This window comes from Labeo rohita, chromosome 17 (genome assembly GCF_022985175.1).
Source record: "Labeo rohita strain BAU-BD-2019 chromosome 17, IGBB_LRoh.1.0, whole genome shotgun sequence".
NCBI lineage: Eukaryota > Metazoa > Chordata > Actinopteri > Cypriniformes > Cyprinidae > Labeo > Labeo rohita.
This window is the reverse complement of record NC_066885.1, coordinates 3,094,261-3,110,736: the sequence shown is the minus strand read 5'-3', so window position 1 is coordinate 3,110,736 and position 16,476 is coordinate 3,094,261. Positions and strand designations below refer to the sequence as shown.

Genomic DNA, 16,476 nt, shown 5'->3' with positions numbered 1-16,476 from the left:
TTGCTTGTCATGTTTCAGTTCTACCTGCATATAATAGACAATATAAAAATTAATAATTTTTTCTGTAATTTAGCCTTCAGCTTACCTTCAGCTGAAACCCGTTTAACATTTTTAAGTGTTGAATGTGTTTGTTCTTGGCAACATACTACTGAATGAGTCAATGAGTCACTTTATAGAATGTAAAAAAGTAAATAGCCTTTGGTTACTATGCAAACTTGTTTCCGTCACAGTATAAGAAAAATAAAATAAAATCAGTAATCTTTTGATCTCACAATTCAGACTTCTACTGGAATTGGGAGTTTACATCTTGCAATTCAGACTTTATCAGAATTTTGAGAAACTGTAAATTCACAATTGCCAAAAAAACAAAAACAAAAACTGAATTGTGAGATACAAAAGTCAAACTACCCTTTATATTCTATGGCAGAAATAAGCTTTCATAGGTTTCACATGTGTAAAGGGGGAAAAAAACAAATAAACAAACATAAAAATGCACAGTCCAAAACATTCTTACTCCTCTCTCCTAACTCTTCTCCTGTTTTTCTGAACTACTCCTCTCCCTCTGCCAGGCATTATTTTTTTTCTCTCTCTCTGATTTTTTGTGTTCTGCATCCACAAAACCAAATCAAAGAAGTCTTTTTTACTCTATGTTGTTGATGTAATGGAAAGAGCTTCAACACCTGACTATTCCTCAAACTGAGAATGGAATCAGCTTTCTAAATATTTCAGTGATCTTGTTACTTAAAGCTGCTAATCAGTTGTTACAGTATTTTATATAGAGAGAATTTTTTCAATACTTTTGAGCTGTTGTTGCAGAAGTAGAAGCTTAATACTATATTTAAGGTTTGGAACATTAGGTCTTCATTTCTGACATGCTGTGATTAAGCATTTGTAAATAAGACTAAAAAGATCCATGATTTTGGTTTTGGTTAAGCACTGTATGAAAAGAAAATGTAAGCATTTTAGAAACATGATAATTGATTGCATATTGTGTGAAAACAACACAAATTGTGTTAATGGTAAGGTCACAACCAGTGTTGCCAACTAATTTTCAGATAAAGTTGCTAAAGGAAGGTCAATTTGTTGCTAAAAGTTGCTAAATGATGTTGTGACATCACGACGCAAAGTTGTCACAACATCAAATCTCAACAACAACAATAACAACAAGTAAAATAATATGCGTAATATAATGTCAACATATAAATAACTGTATTTTTAAATACACTGAATTATTGAATACACATTTTTGAATGATTACAATTTAAGTTTTTTCTTCTAATAGTAAACTAATAATACAAGTTCTCAATAATTCTGCTTTAAGCAGTGTATTAGTAGTTAGTTAGTTTGCTACACTCTAAGATAAATCTGTAAAATAGGGCACAATCTACTATGTTAATATGAAATAATTTTTTGTATTGTTTTTTTTTTTTTTTTTTTAATTATGCATGGTGGTTATAGGGTTCCAATGGATAATGTCCTGGAAAATTACCAGTATATTTTCCATTTTTCTTACAGTGTATTAACTGATCAACAATCGCAGGTACAAGAATACTAACAAAGTGTATCATAAATGAACAATTATTATTATTATTAAATTGAACAATCTTCAACATTAATCTTAACATCTTTAGTTTCCTCTTTCTGTGTAATTTGAATGGAAAATATGTCACTTATCAAAAGTTGCTAAAAGTTGCCAAATAAATTTTAAAAATTGCTAAATTTATTGCTAGGTGCTGTTGGAGGAAAAAGTTGCTAGGGTAGTCTGAAAAGTTGCTAAATTTAGCAACAAAATTGCTAGGTTGGCAACACTGGTCACAACAGACGGATGTTGTGCTAATTGTGTTTAGAGTTTTGAAAATGTGACTAGAGATTGGACAAAAGGATGTTAGCAGCTGAAAAAAAACTGTAATAGACTTAGTTTATTTATAGCTCATATTAGGGCGCGGTCCCTTTAATTTCCCGCCCCCTTCTGGAGAACTGTCGTAAACATTCGCTGGCGGAGCGGAACACGGCAGGACAGAAACATGTGGGTCGGCAGAAATGAATGTCTCTAATATAAAGTAATATGAACGAATTAATTTCGGAACATGTTGCTGGATGCTCGGTTAGACAGATCGGGAATATCTATCATCTAGTTGTTTGAGATAAAGCCGCTGACATGTTTTTGGCGGCTTGTAGGAAGGGCTGGTTGAGCTGTGCTAAAGGACACATACACAGACTGACTGTCAGCACTGCTGCCACCTGCCACTACGGCTGCCTTGACAAAACATCTGCAAACTTTCTGCAGAAAAACACTACATCACAACTGCGATGGCTTCAGAGACTGAAGACCAGGTGTTGGAGCTCCTCGCTGGACCTGCATAGAGAAGTCAGTCATAGATCAGATCATCTCTTCTCTGTTATATACAGAGCAAAACTACCGAAACATCACTGCAGGCTGTGTCTGCCGCTGTCGAGCAGTAGTTTTAGTCTGTATGGCACAAATGGGTTTTGTACTGAAGCATCTCGAAAGCCAGTTTTGGGAGAAAAATCTTCTGAACAGGATTCCAGGGAAAAGGATGAAGATCAAGGAGACTCCTCACCTGCAGCTAACGAGGGACATTTCCAGTTTAAAGAGCTGGTGAGTGAGTCAGGCATATTGTTTGACCTTTCACACTGTTTTTACACTTGTTTTGACCTTGGGTATGTAAATTGCAGGGGCGGGGTATTTGTTTTGTTTACATTTAAATACATTAAAAACAAATAAAAGTAAATGCATTAAATTGTATTAAAATGCATAAATAATTCCATTAAATACTAATAAAGTGTAATATTTTAATATGAAGTTAACAGTACAAATTTATTAAAAAATAAAAAATACTGGTACTTTTGTCTATACTTTCAACACTGGATCTATTATTTATGATTTTGAATAATAACAACAACAGCAAAAGACAAGTATTTTGTTTGTAAAATGTGGAACCTTTACTGCAAAAAAAAACAAAATATATACTTTTTGTACATTTGCCTTGCTTTGTTATATTAAATTAAAACACATTATTAATTACATAAAATAAACCACTAAACACTAAAAAAAGTTTAATATTTTAATATGAAGTTAACAGTACAAATGTATTAAAAAAAAAAAAAATACTGGTACTTTTGTCTATACTTTCAACACTGGATCTATTATTTATGATTTTGAATAATAACAACAACAGCAAAAGACAAGTATTTTGTTTGTAAAATGTGACCCTGGACCACAAAACCAGTCTTAAGTCGCTGGGGTATATTTGTAGCAATAGCCAAAAATACATTGTATGGGTCAAAATGATTAATTTTTTTTTTTTTTTTTTTTTTATGGCAAAAATCATTTGGAAATTAAGTAAAGATCATGTTCCATGAAGATATTTTGTAAAATTCCTACTGTAAATATATGAAAACTTAATTTTTGATTAGTAATATACATTGTTAAGAACTGTATTTGGACAACTTTAAAGGCAATTTTCTCAATATTTTGATTTTTTGCAGCCTCAGGTTCCATATATTCAAATAGTTGTATCTCGACCAAATATTACCCTATCCTAACAAACATGATTGGAAAGTTTCATATTTTAATATGAAGTTAACAATACAAATTTATTTAAATAATAATATTAATACCAATACAGATAACAGTACAGTACTACAGTGACCAAAACATAAAAGACATTTTTTTTCCAAATAATATTTTAAATGGGTTTGCTATATAGTACAATTTACAGTTTACAATTTTACAATTAGTTTATTTTAGTTAGTTTTGTCTTTATTTTCAACAGTAGATCTATTTATTTCATTTTGAATAACAAAAAAGGCAAGTATTTTGTTTGTAAAGTGTGGAAACTTTACTGAAAAAAGAAAAAAAATCTTTCTGTACATTTGTCCTGGTTTATTATATTATATTATATTATATTATTAGAATGCATTAATAATTACATTAAATAATAGTATTAAATAATAACCAGTGAAGACAATGGAAACATTGTCATATTTTAATTTGTATATTTGTCTTGTTTTATATATTATATTTTATTTTATTTAAATATGTTTAAGTCATTATACATTCATTTATTAATTTATCTATTTATATTTGGTGTTTTTACCCTCAAAACTAAGTGAGCTTATGCTTAAAACAAGAAAACAAGAAAAATAATTTTGTTTTTACAAAGAATTAATTATATTTTTCCCACCTCACTGATGTATTTTTTAGAAAATGACACTTATCTTATGTCATTTTGCATCTTGGAAAAACAAGACTAAGAAAATAATTTATTGCAGTAAAAATGCATACTTTATAAATAAAAAAAAAATACAGTTTAAAAATGATAAAACTAAAAATTGTGTTTAAGTGTGATTTCAATATTTTTTGGCCGTGCATATTCATAATTTCATGTAATATTATTTTTGCACAGTATGAGAATCCATGGACGATCCCTAATTACCTCTGTATGGCCCGGATCGTTCTGTCTCCTGTCCTGGGCTATTTAATCATGGAGCAGTATTTCCACGTCTCTCTGGGGCTTTTTGTACTGGCTGGAGCAACAGACTTGGTAAGTTAAACAAAACAGGATCTGTGGTGCTTAGTCATTTCATTTGAGGCTTAATGAACTGTCTTTCAGCTGACGTTGTATTATTGATCATTGGTTTCTCTTTCAGTTGGACGGCTACATTGCACGTAACTGGCCCAATCAGAAGTCAGCTTTGGGCAGCGCTCTGGATCCACTGGCTGATAAGATTCTCATCAGTGTTCTTTATGTCAGTCTGACATATGCACAACTCATCCCAGGTGAGACGAACAGCTCGTGCAAAAAACAAAACACTGCCGGGACTTTGGAAGTCAATAATAGCATATCAGGAATCACAAAATGAATTCAGGTGGCTGCTGATAATATATTGAGGACTTATGAAGCGAAAGTGATGTCTGGTTTGTGAACGAATCATTCTGTCTAGTGAAATAGTTAAACTCTTTATTCTACTCTTTTCCCTTTCTAGCTTGTACTTCTCTGAACAATGCCTGTTTCATGGTATTATGAGCACTTCCTAAGTCGTTTTGCCTCCTTAGGACAATTCGCTTGACGTATTCTCCACTTGTAAGTCGCTTTGGATAAAAGCGTCTGCTAAATGAATAAATGTAAATGTGAATGTTAATTCGTCAGAACACACAGTACATTTAGAGCAGGAAGAATCATCTAGAGGAAGCTGCGGTTTAAGTGTCACAGTCTTGGCTTAGTGGTGTTCTTTTATTTCCTTTGTGAGGTTTGAGAAGCTTTTCACATAGCAGCCCACAACCATTAGGCTACATCAGCCCATACTTAGTAATTCAAGATCTCAGAAAACACAGAGTCAATCAACCAGATCAATCAAACGGCTGTTTATTTCTGAAGTTTCTTTCTAAATCAGTTGTTAATAGTTAGGCAGCAGTATTAGACGTGTCATTCACTCACAAATGCTCTTGTCTTTCCTCACAGCTCCGCTGACAGCATTGATCATTTCTAGAGACATAGCGCTGATTGCTGCTGTTTTCTATGTGCGCTACAAAACAGTTCCACCTCCAGTAAGTCTTCAGCGTTCAATCATTCTTTTGGTGCTTTATTGTCATATTGTGATCAACTAAAGTAATGCATTAGAGTGCAACAGTCAGGTTCTGTCATCAGTCTAAATTTTTTAATAATCACTAAAATTTCAGTCACTCTTAAATTACTTAAATGTTAGTGCATAAATGCATGCATAGTTTGCAATGAATGTAAGATATGTTGTTTCAACATATGCAGTCAGCATCTATAAATCAGTAGTTTACCTGTCATTTTAAATTAATCAGTTATCATTGCAATGCTTTATGGGATTGTAGTTCTTTCCCTCAATAAAGCTGTTAAATTCACAGTCTTGTACCTTTTCTTTTTTTGACTGATTTTCAAATGCTTCAAATTTGAACTCTTTACCAAAGACTTTTTAAAAAATTCTCAGGGATATTTGTTTTATATGAAGCTGTGTGTTCTGACGTAAGTGTGACATAAAGTAACTATTTTTGACACACTACAAGTTAAAAGCACCAAGAATTATTATTGATGCGTAATGAATCATTTCCATCATGTTATTTGTTGTTAATTTTCTGTTCAGGTAACACTCAGTAAATTCTTCAACCCGTGTTACACCACTGCTCGGCTGAAACCAACACTCATCAGCAAGGTAGACCATTCAATCTTTAATATTTCTCCCTTCATAAAGCCTTTAATACATCTAATGCACAATTAAAAATAAATCGGAAAGCATTTCTAATTAATTGAAAATCAAAATATATATAATTTAACAACAGTTTATCAAGTGTTACAAAAATGCAATTTTTGAAATGTTTTTATTTTTCATAAATAATAATTTATGAAATACTTTTTTTTTGTTTGTTTTTGTCAGTGCTTTTTAATTACTGTGGATTCCATTTTACTGGTTTAATTACATTATAATAATTAAATTCATAAAACTTTAACAATTTAATATTTTATTCAAATTAGAGCTGCAAAACCATTAGTCCCGATTAATCGATTCAAAATAAAAGTTTGTTTACATACTATGTGTGTGTATATTTATTATTTATATAAATACATACATGAACACACACATGCATATAAACAAATACATGTATATATTAAGGAAACATATGTTAATTTATATGTAAAATATTTATATTTATATATAATATAAATTATATACAAGTGTTTACATACAAATACATACAGATATATTTGTGTGTGTGTTTATATATACATAATGAATATGCACAGTACACATATAGGATGCAAACATAAATCAATTAATTGCAACTAATCGTTTCGCAGCTGTAATTAAAATGTTTTACAATAATAGGACCCTAGTTTTTCATTTTAACATCTGAGGTTTCTGTTTAAATTGAAACATAACAGAAAAATTGTGATATTCATTAAAAAAAGTGCTTTAATAATTTTATTATTATTATTATTATTACTTTTAGATGTACATTCTACTGTACAGTAGTAATATATTTATCCTATTGTGAAACTCATTGGGCCATAATATTTGCAGTTTTAGTAATGTTTCAGTTTGTGTTTCTTCCAGTGCATTGATTAAGAAATTTTGGCTAATACTGAGGGCATATTATGTTTATTTTATGACTTATAATGACCATAATGATGGTCATTATTATAAATCTATATTGTTTTGTTTGTGGAAAAAAAACCCAAACAATGTGTGTGTGTGCATTTCAGGTCAACACGGCAGTGCAGTTGTTTTTGGTGGCGGCGTCTCTCGCTGCGCCCGTGTTTCACTACACTGACAGTGTTTTACTGCAGTCACTGTGGTACGAGTTTACTTCTCCAGTCACAATCACATCCCGATATCAACCATGTCATTAACTCATATTCTAAATATTGAATCTAGTTAAACAAATGTATATTCTGTTTGCTTGCAGGTACATTACCGCACTGACGACCGCAGTATCCGGTTACAGCTACTATCATTACGGTAAAAAGACTGTTGAGGTGCTGAACAGCACCAAGTAGTTGAATAGTCATCTGAGATTGAGCTTTGACCAAGACATTTGGATAATCAGTCCCTGCGCAGAATGGAAATTGATGCCACACCTTACTTTTGTAATTGAGACACTTTAGTCTGTATAAAGTCAAAATTTATTTTTTTGATTACAGTATTAAATTCAGCATATGGTTTTCAACTCCACGGGAATCTTTTTTAAAATCACTTTTAATGAACTTCAATTTTCAGAATAAAATGGACATCGAATACACATTTGTGCGTATGATGTGTGTGATTAGTCTTTACTGAAATATTCTGAGGTACAATCATTAGCGTTTTTAGTCAGTGCAATGACTAAGGACTGGTAAGAAAGGTAGGAGATGAATATTTTTCAGCATATTCGCAGTATACAACCTTGTTTCCTTTGAGCAGAAATACAGAGTCTGAGAAATAGAAAACAGTCTAAACAATGATTAGGTGAAGTAGTTATATTAATATATGACCTTAAGTAGCACAAGTATATTTGTAGCAGTAGCCAGAAATACATTGCATGGCTCAAAATTTATTTTTCTTTTATGCCAAAAATCATTAGGATATTAAGTAAAGATCATGTTCCGTGAATATATTTTGTAAATGTCTTACCGTAAATATATAAAACTTAATTTATGATTAGTAATATGCATTGCTAAGAACTTTATTTGACAACTTTAAAGGCGTTTTTTTTTTTTTTTTTTTTTTTTTTTAATATTTTAAGTTTTTTTTGCACCCTCAGATTCCAAATTTTCAAATAGTTGTATCTCAGCCAAATATTGTCCTGTTTTAACAAACCATACATCAATGCAAAGCATTAATTTTGCTTTCAGATGATGTCTAAATCTTAATTTGAAGAAATTTACCCTTATGACTGGTTTTGTGGTCCATGGTCACATATTAGCTAAGAGTCCAAATTGCTCAAGATTGTGAATTGCAAAGTAAAAACTGAAATGAGAAATTTGCTTTTCTATTGAAGTAGTTGATTTAGACTGAGCATAAAACTATAAATAATAGTAATAATAGTAGTCATTAAATATTTAAAAGCATTTATCTTTCTTTATTTTTTGTTTTGACAGTATTATTTTCATATGATTAATTTGTAGTTTTTTTTTATTACTATTTTAACTTTTTTTTATATATTTTACCTTTTTGTTTTTTTAAATGTAATGGCATGTAGTTTTATATTTTTATTTTTTCAATTTTAATTTTATATAAAGTTTTAGTTTTTTTTGTTTTTACTGGTTTTTATAAATGCACAAGGTTCTGGCCAATAGTGGGACGTAAGTGGGTGTCATATGCACCATATGCAGGTAAGGTTTAACAATATGTATGTGACCCTGGACCACAAAACCAATCATAAGTAGCATGGGTATATTTGTAGCAATAGCCAAAATTACATCAAAATTATTATTATTATTTTTTTTTTTTTTTATGCCATAAATCATTAGGCTAATAAGTAAAGATTATGTTCCATGAAGACATTTTGCACATTTCTTATAAAAAAAGTCTAATTTTGTAAAATATTTTAGTTTATCTTAGTAAACAGTTATGTAAATTAATTTTAAAAATGTTTAATGTTTATTTGTTTAGTTAACAGTAATAACATTGCAGTGATTTCATTGACCTGACTCTGTCAAAATTTAATTTATATTTTAATTTGGTTGTGTTTGAATACATTTATGCGTAAAATCAAATGTATTTTATAAATGCGCAAGGTTCTGGCCAATCGCAGGATTTTAGTGGGTGTCATGTGCACCATATGCAGGTAAGATTTAACAATATATATGTTATTATTTATAGCTATAACTTCAGGGAAATACTTCTAGCTAAATAAATATCTAATAAACTCTTATTTAGAGAGCATTTTCCATTAATTTCCACTGTATATGCCAGGTCTTCTCACATGCAGATGCATGTGAAAAGGTAAGTTCCCCCACTCCTTTCTTATGAGTTGAAGAACGCTGGATTGGGGATGGAGATTAACCGGGTCAGATGTGGGTTCTCCACTGGTAATTTCTTACACTGTTTATACAGACAGACACTCAGTACTATCACAGTCAGCATCAGGACTCCACACACTGCTAACAGACTGTATAAAAACACCTGTGTGTTTAAACCCATCCGGACCGAGGCGCATTTCGGGCCTGATGATCCTGCGCGGTTCACGGCCTGAACGCAGATATGATAGATGTGATCAGCAGTTAGATTTGATATGAACACCTGACGGAAAGCAGAACTGAAACTCATGTTCTTCTGCACTAAACCTCCGTGTCTGACAACTAACAAGTACTCCAGTACCGGTGAGTAAGGAGCACACCATTTAACTTGCACTAAGTTGTGAGTAACCAAAGTGACACTGAGCGAGGTCGGGCTGTTGGGAGGCTGGGAGCTTGAGGTCACGCCACGACAGGTGCATGTCGGGTTGGGTCGGTTAAAGCAAGTGTACTGGAGGTGAACGCAGGGGTTAAAAGCGCAGTTTGTAGATTTGGTTGCATTCTGCTCATCTTCCTGAATTTTATGCACCATTTCATCCACTCTCATGAGACTCTGTGTTGGTGTTTTACTTGTGAAGTTACTGTCTTCAGGTGAATTTGGAGACTGATGTAACGTTACCATAGGAGTGCTTGTTGCTGCATTTGACGTGGTTGTTGAATTTGATTCCAGAGTTGTTGGAATGACGACTGTTGTGGTTAAGGCTGTAGTCCGGACTGACTCAGTAGTTGCACTCAATGGCACTGGAGTGGTGTTGTTTTCAGTAGGCCTACTGGAGATGTCATCTTTTTGCAGATTTGCATTTATATCTGTATGTGAAAACACAAAGAAGTTCTTAATACAGAAATGCTTTACATTTTTAAGCAGAATTGTGTTGTGCTGTTAGTATGGACATAAACTTTTATTATATATTCAGTATATAACTATATACAATATAGTTTGTTTGGTAAGATTTTTAACAATGTCTTCTATTCACCAAGGCTGCATTTATTTGATTAAAATTACAGTAAAAACTGGGAAAAAATGAAATATTATTACAATTTAAAATTGTTTTCTATTTTAATATATTTTTATGGAAGCCCATTTGAATAAAAATAAAAAAGGCTATTGTGAGTTTACATGTCGCAATTCTGACTTTTTTTTCTGAGAACTGTGAGATACAAACGCACAATTGTGAGTTATAAAGTAAGAATTGATATGAAGTCAGATTTACGGGATATAAACTAAAAATTTCGGAAATAAAGTCAGAATTGTGAGAAAACAAGCCACAATAGAAAAAAGTTTTAAAAAAAAGTTTTAATTAAGTGGCGGAAACGGGCTTCCATAATATTTTAAAATGTAATTTATTCTTGTGATCAAAGCTGAGTTTTCAGCATCATATCATTGTAATAGATGGTTTAACATCATTGTAGTCCTGTTTTAACAAACCATACATCAATGCAAAGCATTAATTTTGCTTTCAGATGATGTCTAAATCTTAATTTGAAGAAATTTACCCTTATGACTGGTTTTGTGGTCCATGGTCACATATTAGCTAAGAGTCCAAATTGCTCAAGATTGTGAATTGCAAAGTAAAAACTGAAATGAGAAATTTGCTTTTCTATTGAAGTAGTTGATTTAGACTGAGCATAAAACTATAAATAATAGTAATAATAGTAGTCATTAAATATTTAAAAGCATTTATCTTTCTTTATTTGAAATAAAGAAATATTTTTACAATTTAAAATTGTTTTCTATCTTAATATATTTTTATGGAAGCCCATTTGAATAAAAATAAAAAAGGCTATTGTGAGTTTACATGTCGCAATTCTGACTTTTTTTTCTGAGAACTGTGAGATACAAACGCACAATTGCGAGTTATAAAGTAAGAATTGATATGAAGTCAGATTTACGGGATATAAACTAAAAATTTCGGAAATAAAGTCAGAATTGTGAGAAAACAAGCCACAATAGAAAAAAGTTTAAAAAAAAAGTTTTAATTAAGTGGCGGAAACGGGCTTCCATAATATTTTAAAATGTAATTTATTCTTGTGATCAAAGCTGAGTTTTCAGCATCATATCATTGTAATAGATGGTTTGCAGTTAAGGAGTAGTTCACTTCCAGAAATTTTTTTTACAGATAATTTACTCACCCCCTTGTCATCCAAGATGTTCATGTCTTTCTTTCTTTAGTCGATAAGAAATTATGTTTCTTGAGGAAAACATTTCAGGAATTCAGGAATCTCCATATAGTGGACTTCAATGGTGCCTGCAAATTTGAACTTCCAAAATGCAGTTTAAATGCAACTTCAGAGGGCTCTAAATGATCCCATCCAAGAAAGAATGGTCTTATTTAGCAAAACGATCAGTTATTTTCAAAACAAATTTACAATCTATATACTTTTTAACCTCAAACACTCGTCTTGTCTCGGTCTGCGTGAACTATTTGCTTTTTTCCGTTTAATACAGTTAGGGTATGTCGAAAAACTCCAATCTCATTTTCTTTCCCAACTTCAAAATCATCCTACATCGCTGCAGACGTACTGACCTAGTGTTTACAAAGTGAACAAGCAAAGAAGATCAAATGCGCTTTACAAAAAAAAAAGGTAAAACAGTGATGTAGGACGATTTTTAAGTTGAAAACGAGACTGGAGTTTTTCGACATTGTAAATTGTAAATTGTCAATTTGTTTCAAAAATGACTGATGGTTTTGCTAGATAAGACCCTTCTTCCTCGGCTGGGATCGTTTAGAGCCATTTGAAACTGCATTTCAACTGCATTTTGGAAGTTCAAACTTGGGAGCACCATACATATCCATAATATAAAGAGGAATCCTGAAATGTTTTCCTTAAAAAAACATAATTTCTTTACGACTGAAGAAAGACAGACATGAACATCTTGGGTGACAAAGGGGTGAGTACATTATCTGTACATTTTTGTTCTGGAAGTAATCTACTGCTTTGCATCACGATTTGGTCAGATAACTGGATGCGCGGCCATATCAGCGATACTCGGATGTAAACAACAGCAATGGATTGCACGGTTAATATGCTACTGAATATGTTGTTCTGCTAATTTATGCTGTCTAAACCACGGATAAAATGTGTGAAAGCTACTAAATCATATAGAGAAGGATTTAGTAAGCAGGAAATGGTGCAATATTTTGACAAACTAAAGTTAATAGGTGGTAAATATACAATATTAGAAGATATTAGCCTAATATTTCACCTACCTGACCGGAAATGATAAAAACAAAGACGAATGTTGTCAAGATTCTTGCCCTGGAAATCCTGGTTCAGTTCAGTCAACAACAAACACCTTTTGTTCCTCAGTTTTTTTGCACTGTTCTTGATTTATAACTTTTGGCAGTCTATAGTACTCCAAATGTTTTTACTTGACTGATTAGTACAGCCCAAAACATGACAGTAATTGACCATTTTCAGCAGCAATAATCAGCAAAATATACGAGTTTAGTTTGGTTCCGTGACATTGTTTACATTCAGTGGCCGATTTATGGCGCAGCATGTAAACATTCTAGTCTACATGCTGATTTGCACCTCAAGAAACATTTCTGATTATTTTTGATGCTGGAAACAGTTGTGGTGCTTCACATTTTGGTGGAAATCACAAACATTTTATTTTTCAGAATTCTTTTATGAATAGAAACTTCAAAAGAACAGCATTTATCTATATCTTTACTGTCACTTTTGATCAAATTAATGTATCCTTGCAAAAAAAAAAAATATATATATATATTATAATTATATAAAAATATTAATTTTATAACATTCCTTCATTAATTCTTTAAAAAAAAATCACTCTCTCTTTTTCTCTCTCTATATAAAACAGTGCGTTTCATACCACATTTAGGTTGCGGGTTGTCTCCGATGGGAATACACAGTGGTGTTGCATTAGTTGCATTAGTTTTGATATCCACACCGCTGCTGGAGTTTAATGCCAGAGGATCCTGTGTTCTCACACACACAGCAGTCCAGAAAAACATCACAACACAGCGTGATGTCACTTGCATCATCTGTTGATCAGAACGGGTTATTTCACTGTACATATTTTTATCAGTAAAAGCCCTAGTTTTTCAATAAATAATGTTTTTTTTTTCAACGGTTTTCCTCCACAGGATATAGCAGTGCCACCAACATCGTCTTTAAAATATGACTCAGATGTGAAATTTAAGGTCAGTGAATCAGACTAAAAATGCCTGAAACATCCTAATTAATATTAATAATAATTAATTAATAATTAATATGTGCGGTTTACTAGGTTATTCATAATAATAGGTCGCTAAAACTAAAATCATGGAAGATAAATAAATTAATTAAAAAAATAAAATTAAAAAAAGGAAGTTTTATTTCAGCTAGTTGCCAAAAAACATTTCTCATTCTCATTTAGTTTAACTAGATGTGCTAAAATAACTAAGACTGAAATATAAATTAATAAAAACAATTTAGACACATTTAAAAATAAAAATAAACAAAATTTCTAAAACATTAACTAAAATTAAAACTGAAAATATAAAAATAAAAACTAAATCGCAGTGATACTACAATAACACTGATGCATAGTGTATTTAATGCATTTTTGATTTACATTTTTGATGCATTTACATGCTTATAAAGAAGCTGAACAACTCTGCAGGTTAATACATTTTGCAGATGATTTGCTATCACATTGCACAGGACAGTTACATTTACATTCAGTAAAGAAAATCAGGTTTTCTGTGTTATTTCTACTCTCAGCATCATAAATATTATTTTTAAAAAGACACATCTAAGAGTGACTGTCCACCATCTACTTTACTACATTGCTTTGCATTATATTCGTTATATAGTCATTAAATTGCTCCTATGAACACAATGAAGTCTCTGATGTACTCACACAGATCTTCATCCGTCTCAGTGGACCGTCTCAGAAATTCAGCCTCAGTCTCAGGATTTTATAATGCATAAAGCGGCAGAAACCGTCACGTTTGAGTGTGAGTTTCTTAGGACGAGTTGAGGAATGCAGAGATCGAGTGGGAGGAAGTTAACCAGTTGAACACTGCTAACATCAGATGAGGTTTCACACGTTTGACCAGGCAATAGTTTCCCTCTCACTTAGTATCTATTCATCCGATTCAACAACTGCATTTCTGTTAAATGTTTCATGAGCTATTTAAGATTACGGATTCAAATTGATTGAAGTGTCATCAGGTAAAATCGAGTTGGTTAGGGTGTGTTTGTGTGTGTGTGTGTGTGTGAGTGTGTGTGAGGGAGTGACCCGGCACCATGCTCACCCCGCACGAATGTCTTTTCTCCTGCATTTTTCACTGACAGACTCCCTGATAACACTTGATTAATAAGTGCTGTGATAATAGGATTCGTTTTCCTATCACTATGTGATTTTATGTGAGTGATTTTACATTGAGTTTTTGGATGAAACTGAAATTCTATAAATAGCATGCAAAGAGTGAAAGTGTGCAGCTGTGATCTTAAGAGGCTGTTTCTACCTGATCTGACCCTTAAAATGACCTGTCAGTGTAAATATATGTAGTAATATTAAATCTTTATCAGTTTTGACTTCTTAACACATCAATACCTGATAAAACAGATGACAGATTTAACTTGCATTAAGGGTTCATGCTAATTAACAAGCTAATAAAATATGTAATAATTATATTAAATAATTGAAAAAAAAAAAAAAAATATATATATATATATATATATATATATATGTGTGTGTGTGTGTGTGTAATAAAAAATATTTTATTAGCATATATATATATTATAAAATTATAAAAAATTATAATTATATATATTAGTATTAGTATTAGTACTTATTATTTTTAGCTTGTTTTTTTTAATGAACAAAAGAGATTAACCTACATTCACTTGCATTGCAAAAATGCCAATGCCAGTGTTGTTATCATGAGATTATGTTTGCATATTTTTGCTATATATACCAGAGCTCAATGAGTAATGCAAGCATACAGTGATCCAAAAAGTATTTGTTCATGTATAGGTCATGCCTAATTTTGATTGTAATTGCATTCCAAAAATAATATAATATAATATAATATAATATAATATAATATAATATAATATAATATAATATGTGACCCAGGACCACAAAACCAGTCATAAACCCTTATTTTTTAAAATTGAGATTTATACATCATCTGAAATAAATAAGCTTTCCATGTATAGTTTGTTAGGACAATATTTGGCCAAGCTACAAAAATCAAGGTACAAGAAATCAAAATATTGAGAAAATTGCCTTTAAAGTTGTCTAAATGAAGTTCTTAGCAATGCATATTACTAATCAAAAATGAAGTTTTGGTGTATTTCCGGTAGGAAATTTATAAAATATCATGGAACAGGATCTTTGCTTAATATCCTAATGATTTTGACATTTTAATGATTTTGAAAAATCAATAATTTTGACCCATACAATGTTTTTTTTTTTTTTTTTTGGCTATTGCTACAAATATAACCATGCTACTTAAGACTTAATATAATATAATATAATATGATGTTCAGTATATGATCATGATGTTGTTTTATTTCTATATCACTGAACATAACGCTTCACAAATAAAGCTGTCAATTAATAATGATTGATTTAATTACATTATAAAAGAAACATTCAGACATATTTGTGTAATTCAAGAGTCCACCTTTTGAATAAAAACATATAACTTAACTATTATTATATGGCTTTTGTTTCACAACACAAAAAATGTCAGATGGTTTATATTGGCGGTCCTTTCATGATCAGTATTTGTTTTCTTTGCTCAACAGAGGGCAGCATTGCTTCATTTTGGTCCATTTTGGCATAAACCCTTCATTTATCTCAATGTACCGTAGTACTGGATGTGTAGTGCAGTATATTTAACCCATATTTGAAGTGCATTTAATACATCTGTGTTCTTCTGTAAATGCAGAATGTACTTTATTTATG

General features: G+C 31.3%; 2 protein-coding genes across 2 annotated transcripts; one reads left to right on the top strand and one right to left on the bottom strand.

Annotated features, from left to right (window-relative positions):
* Positions 1 to 1,983: 1,983 nt before the first annotated feature.
* On the top strand, positions 1,984 to 7,791 carry crls1 (cardiolipin synthase 1). Its single transcript, XM_051132524.1, has 7 exons — positions 1,984 to 2,620; positions 4,431 to 4,568; positions 4,675 to 4,804; positions 5,487 to 5,572; positions 6,136 to 6,204; positions 7,254 to 7,345; positions 7,457 to 7,791. The coding sequence occupies exons 1-7, from the start codon at positions 2,159 to 2,161 to the stop codon at positions 7,545 to 7,547; spliced, it is 1,068 nt and encodes a 355-aa protein (XP_050988481.1). The 5' UTR covers positions 1,984 to 2,158; the 3' UTR covers positions 7,548 to 7,791.
* Positions 7,792 to 7,886: 95 nt separating this feature from the next.
* Positions 7,887 to 14,714, bottom strand: LOC127179232 (leucine-rich repeat neuronal protein 4). Its single transcript, XM_051132525.1, has 3 exons — positions 14,416 to 14,714; positions 13,384 to 13,555; positions 7,887 to 10,352 (listed from the first exon to the last, which is right to left on the bottom strand). Exons 1-3 carry the CDS (start codon positions 14,425 to 14,427, stop codon positions 9,496 to 9,498), a joined length of 1,041 nt encoding a protein of 346 aa, XP_050988482.1. The 5' UTR covers positions 14,428 to 14,714; the 3' UTR covers positions 7,887 to 9,495.
* Positions 14,715 to 16,476: the final 1,762 nt, after the last annotated feature.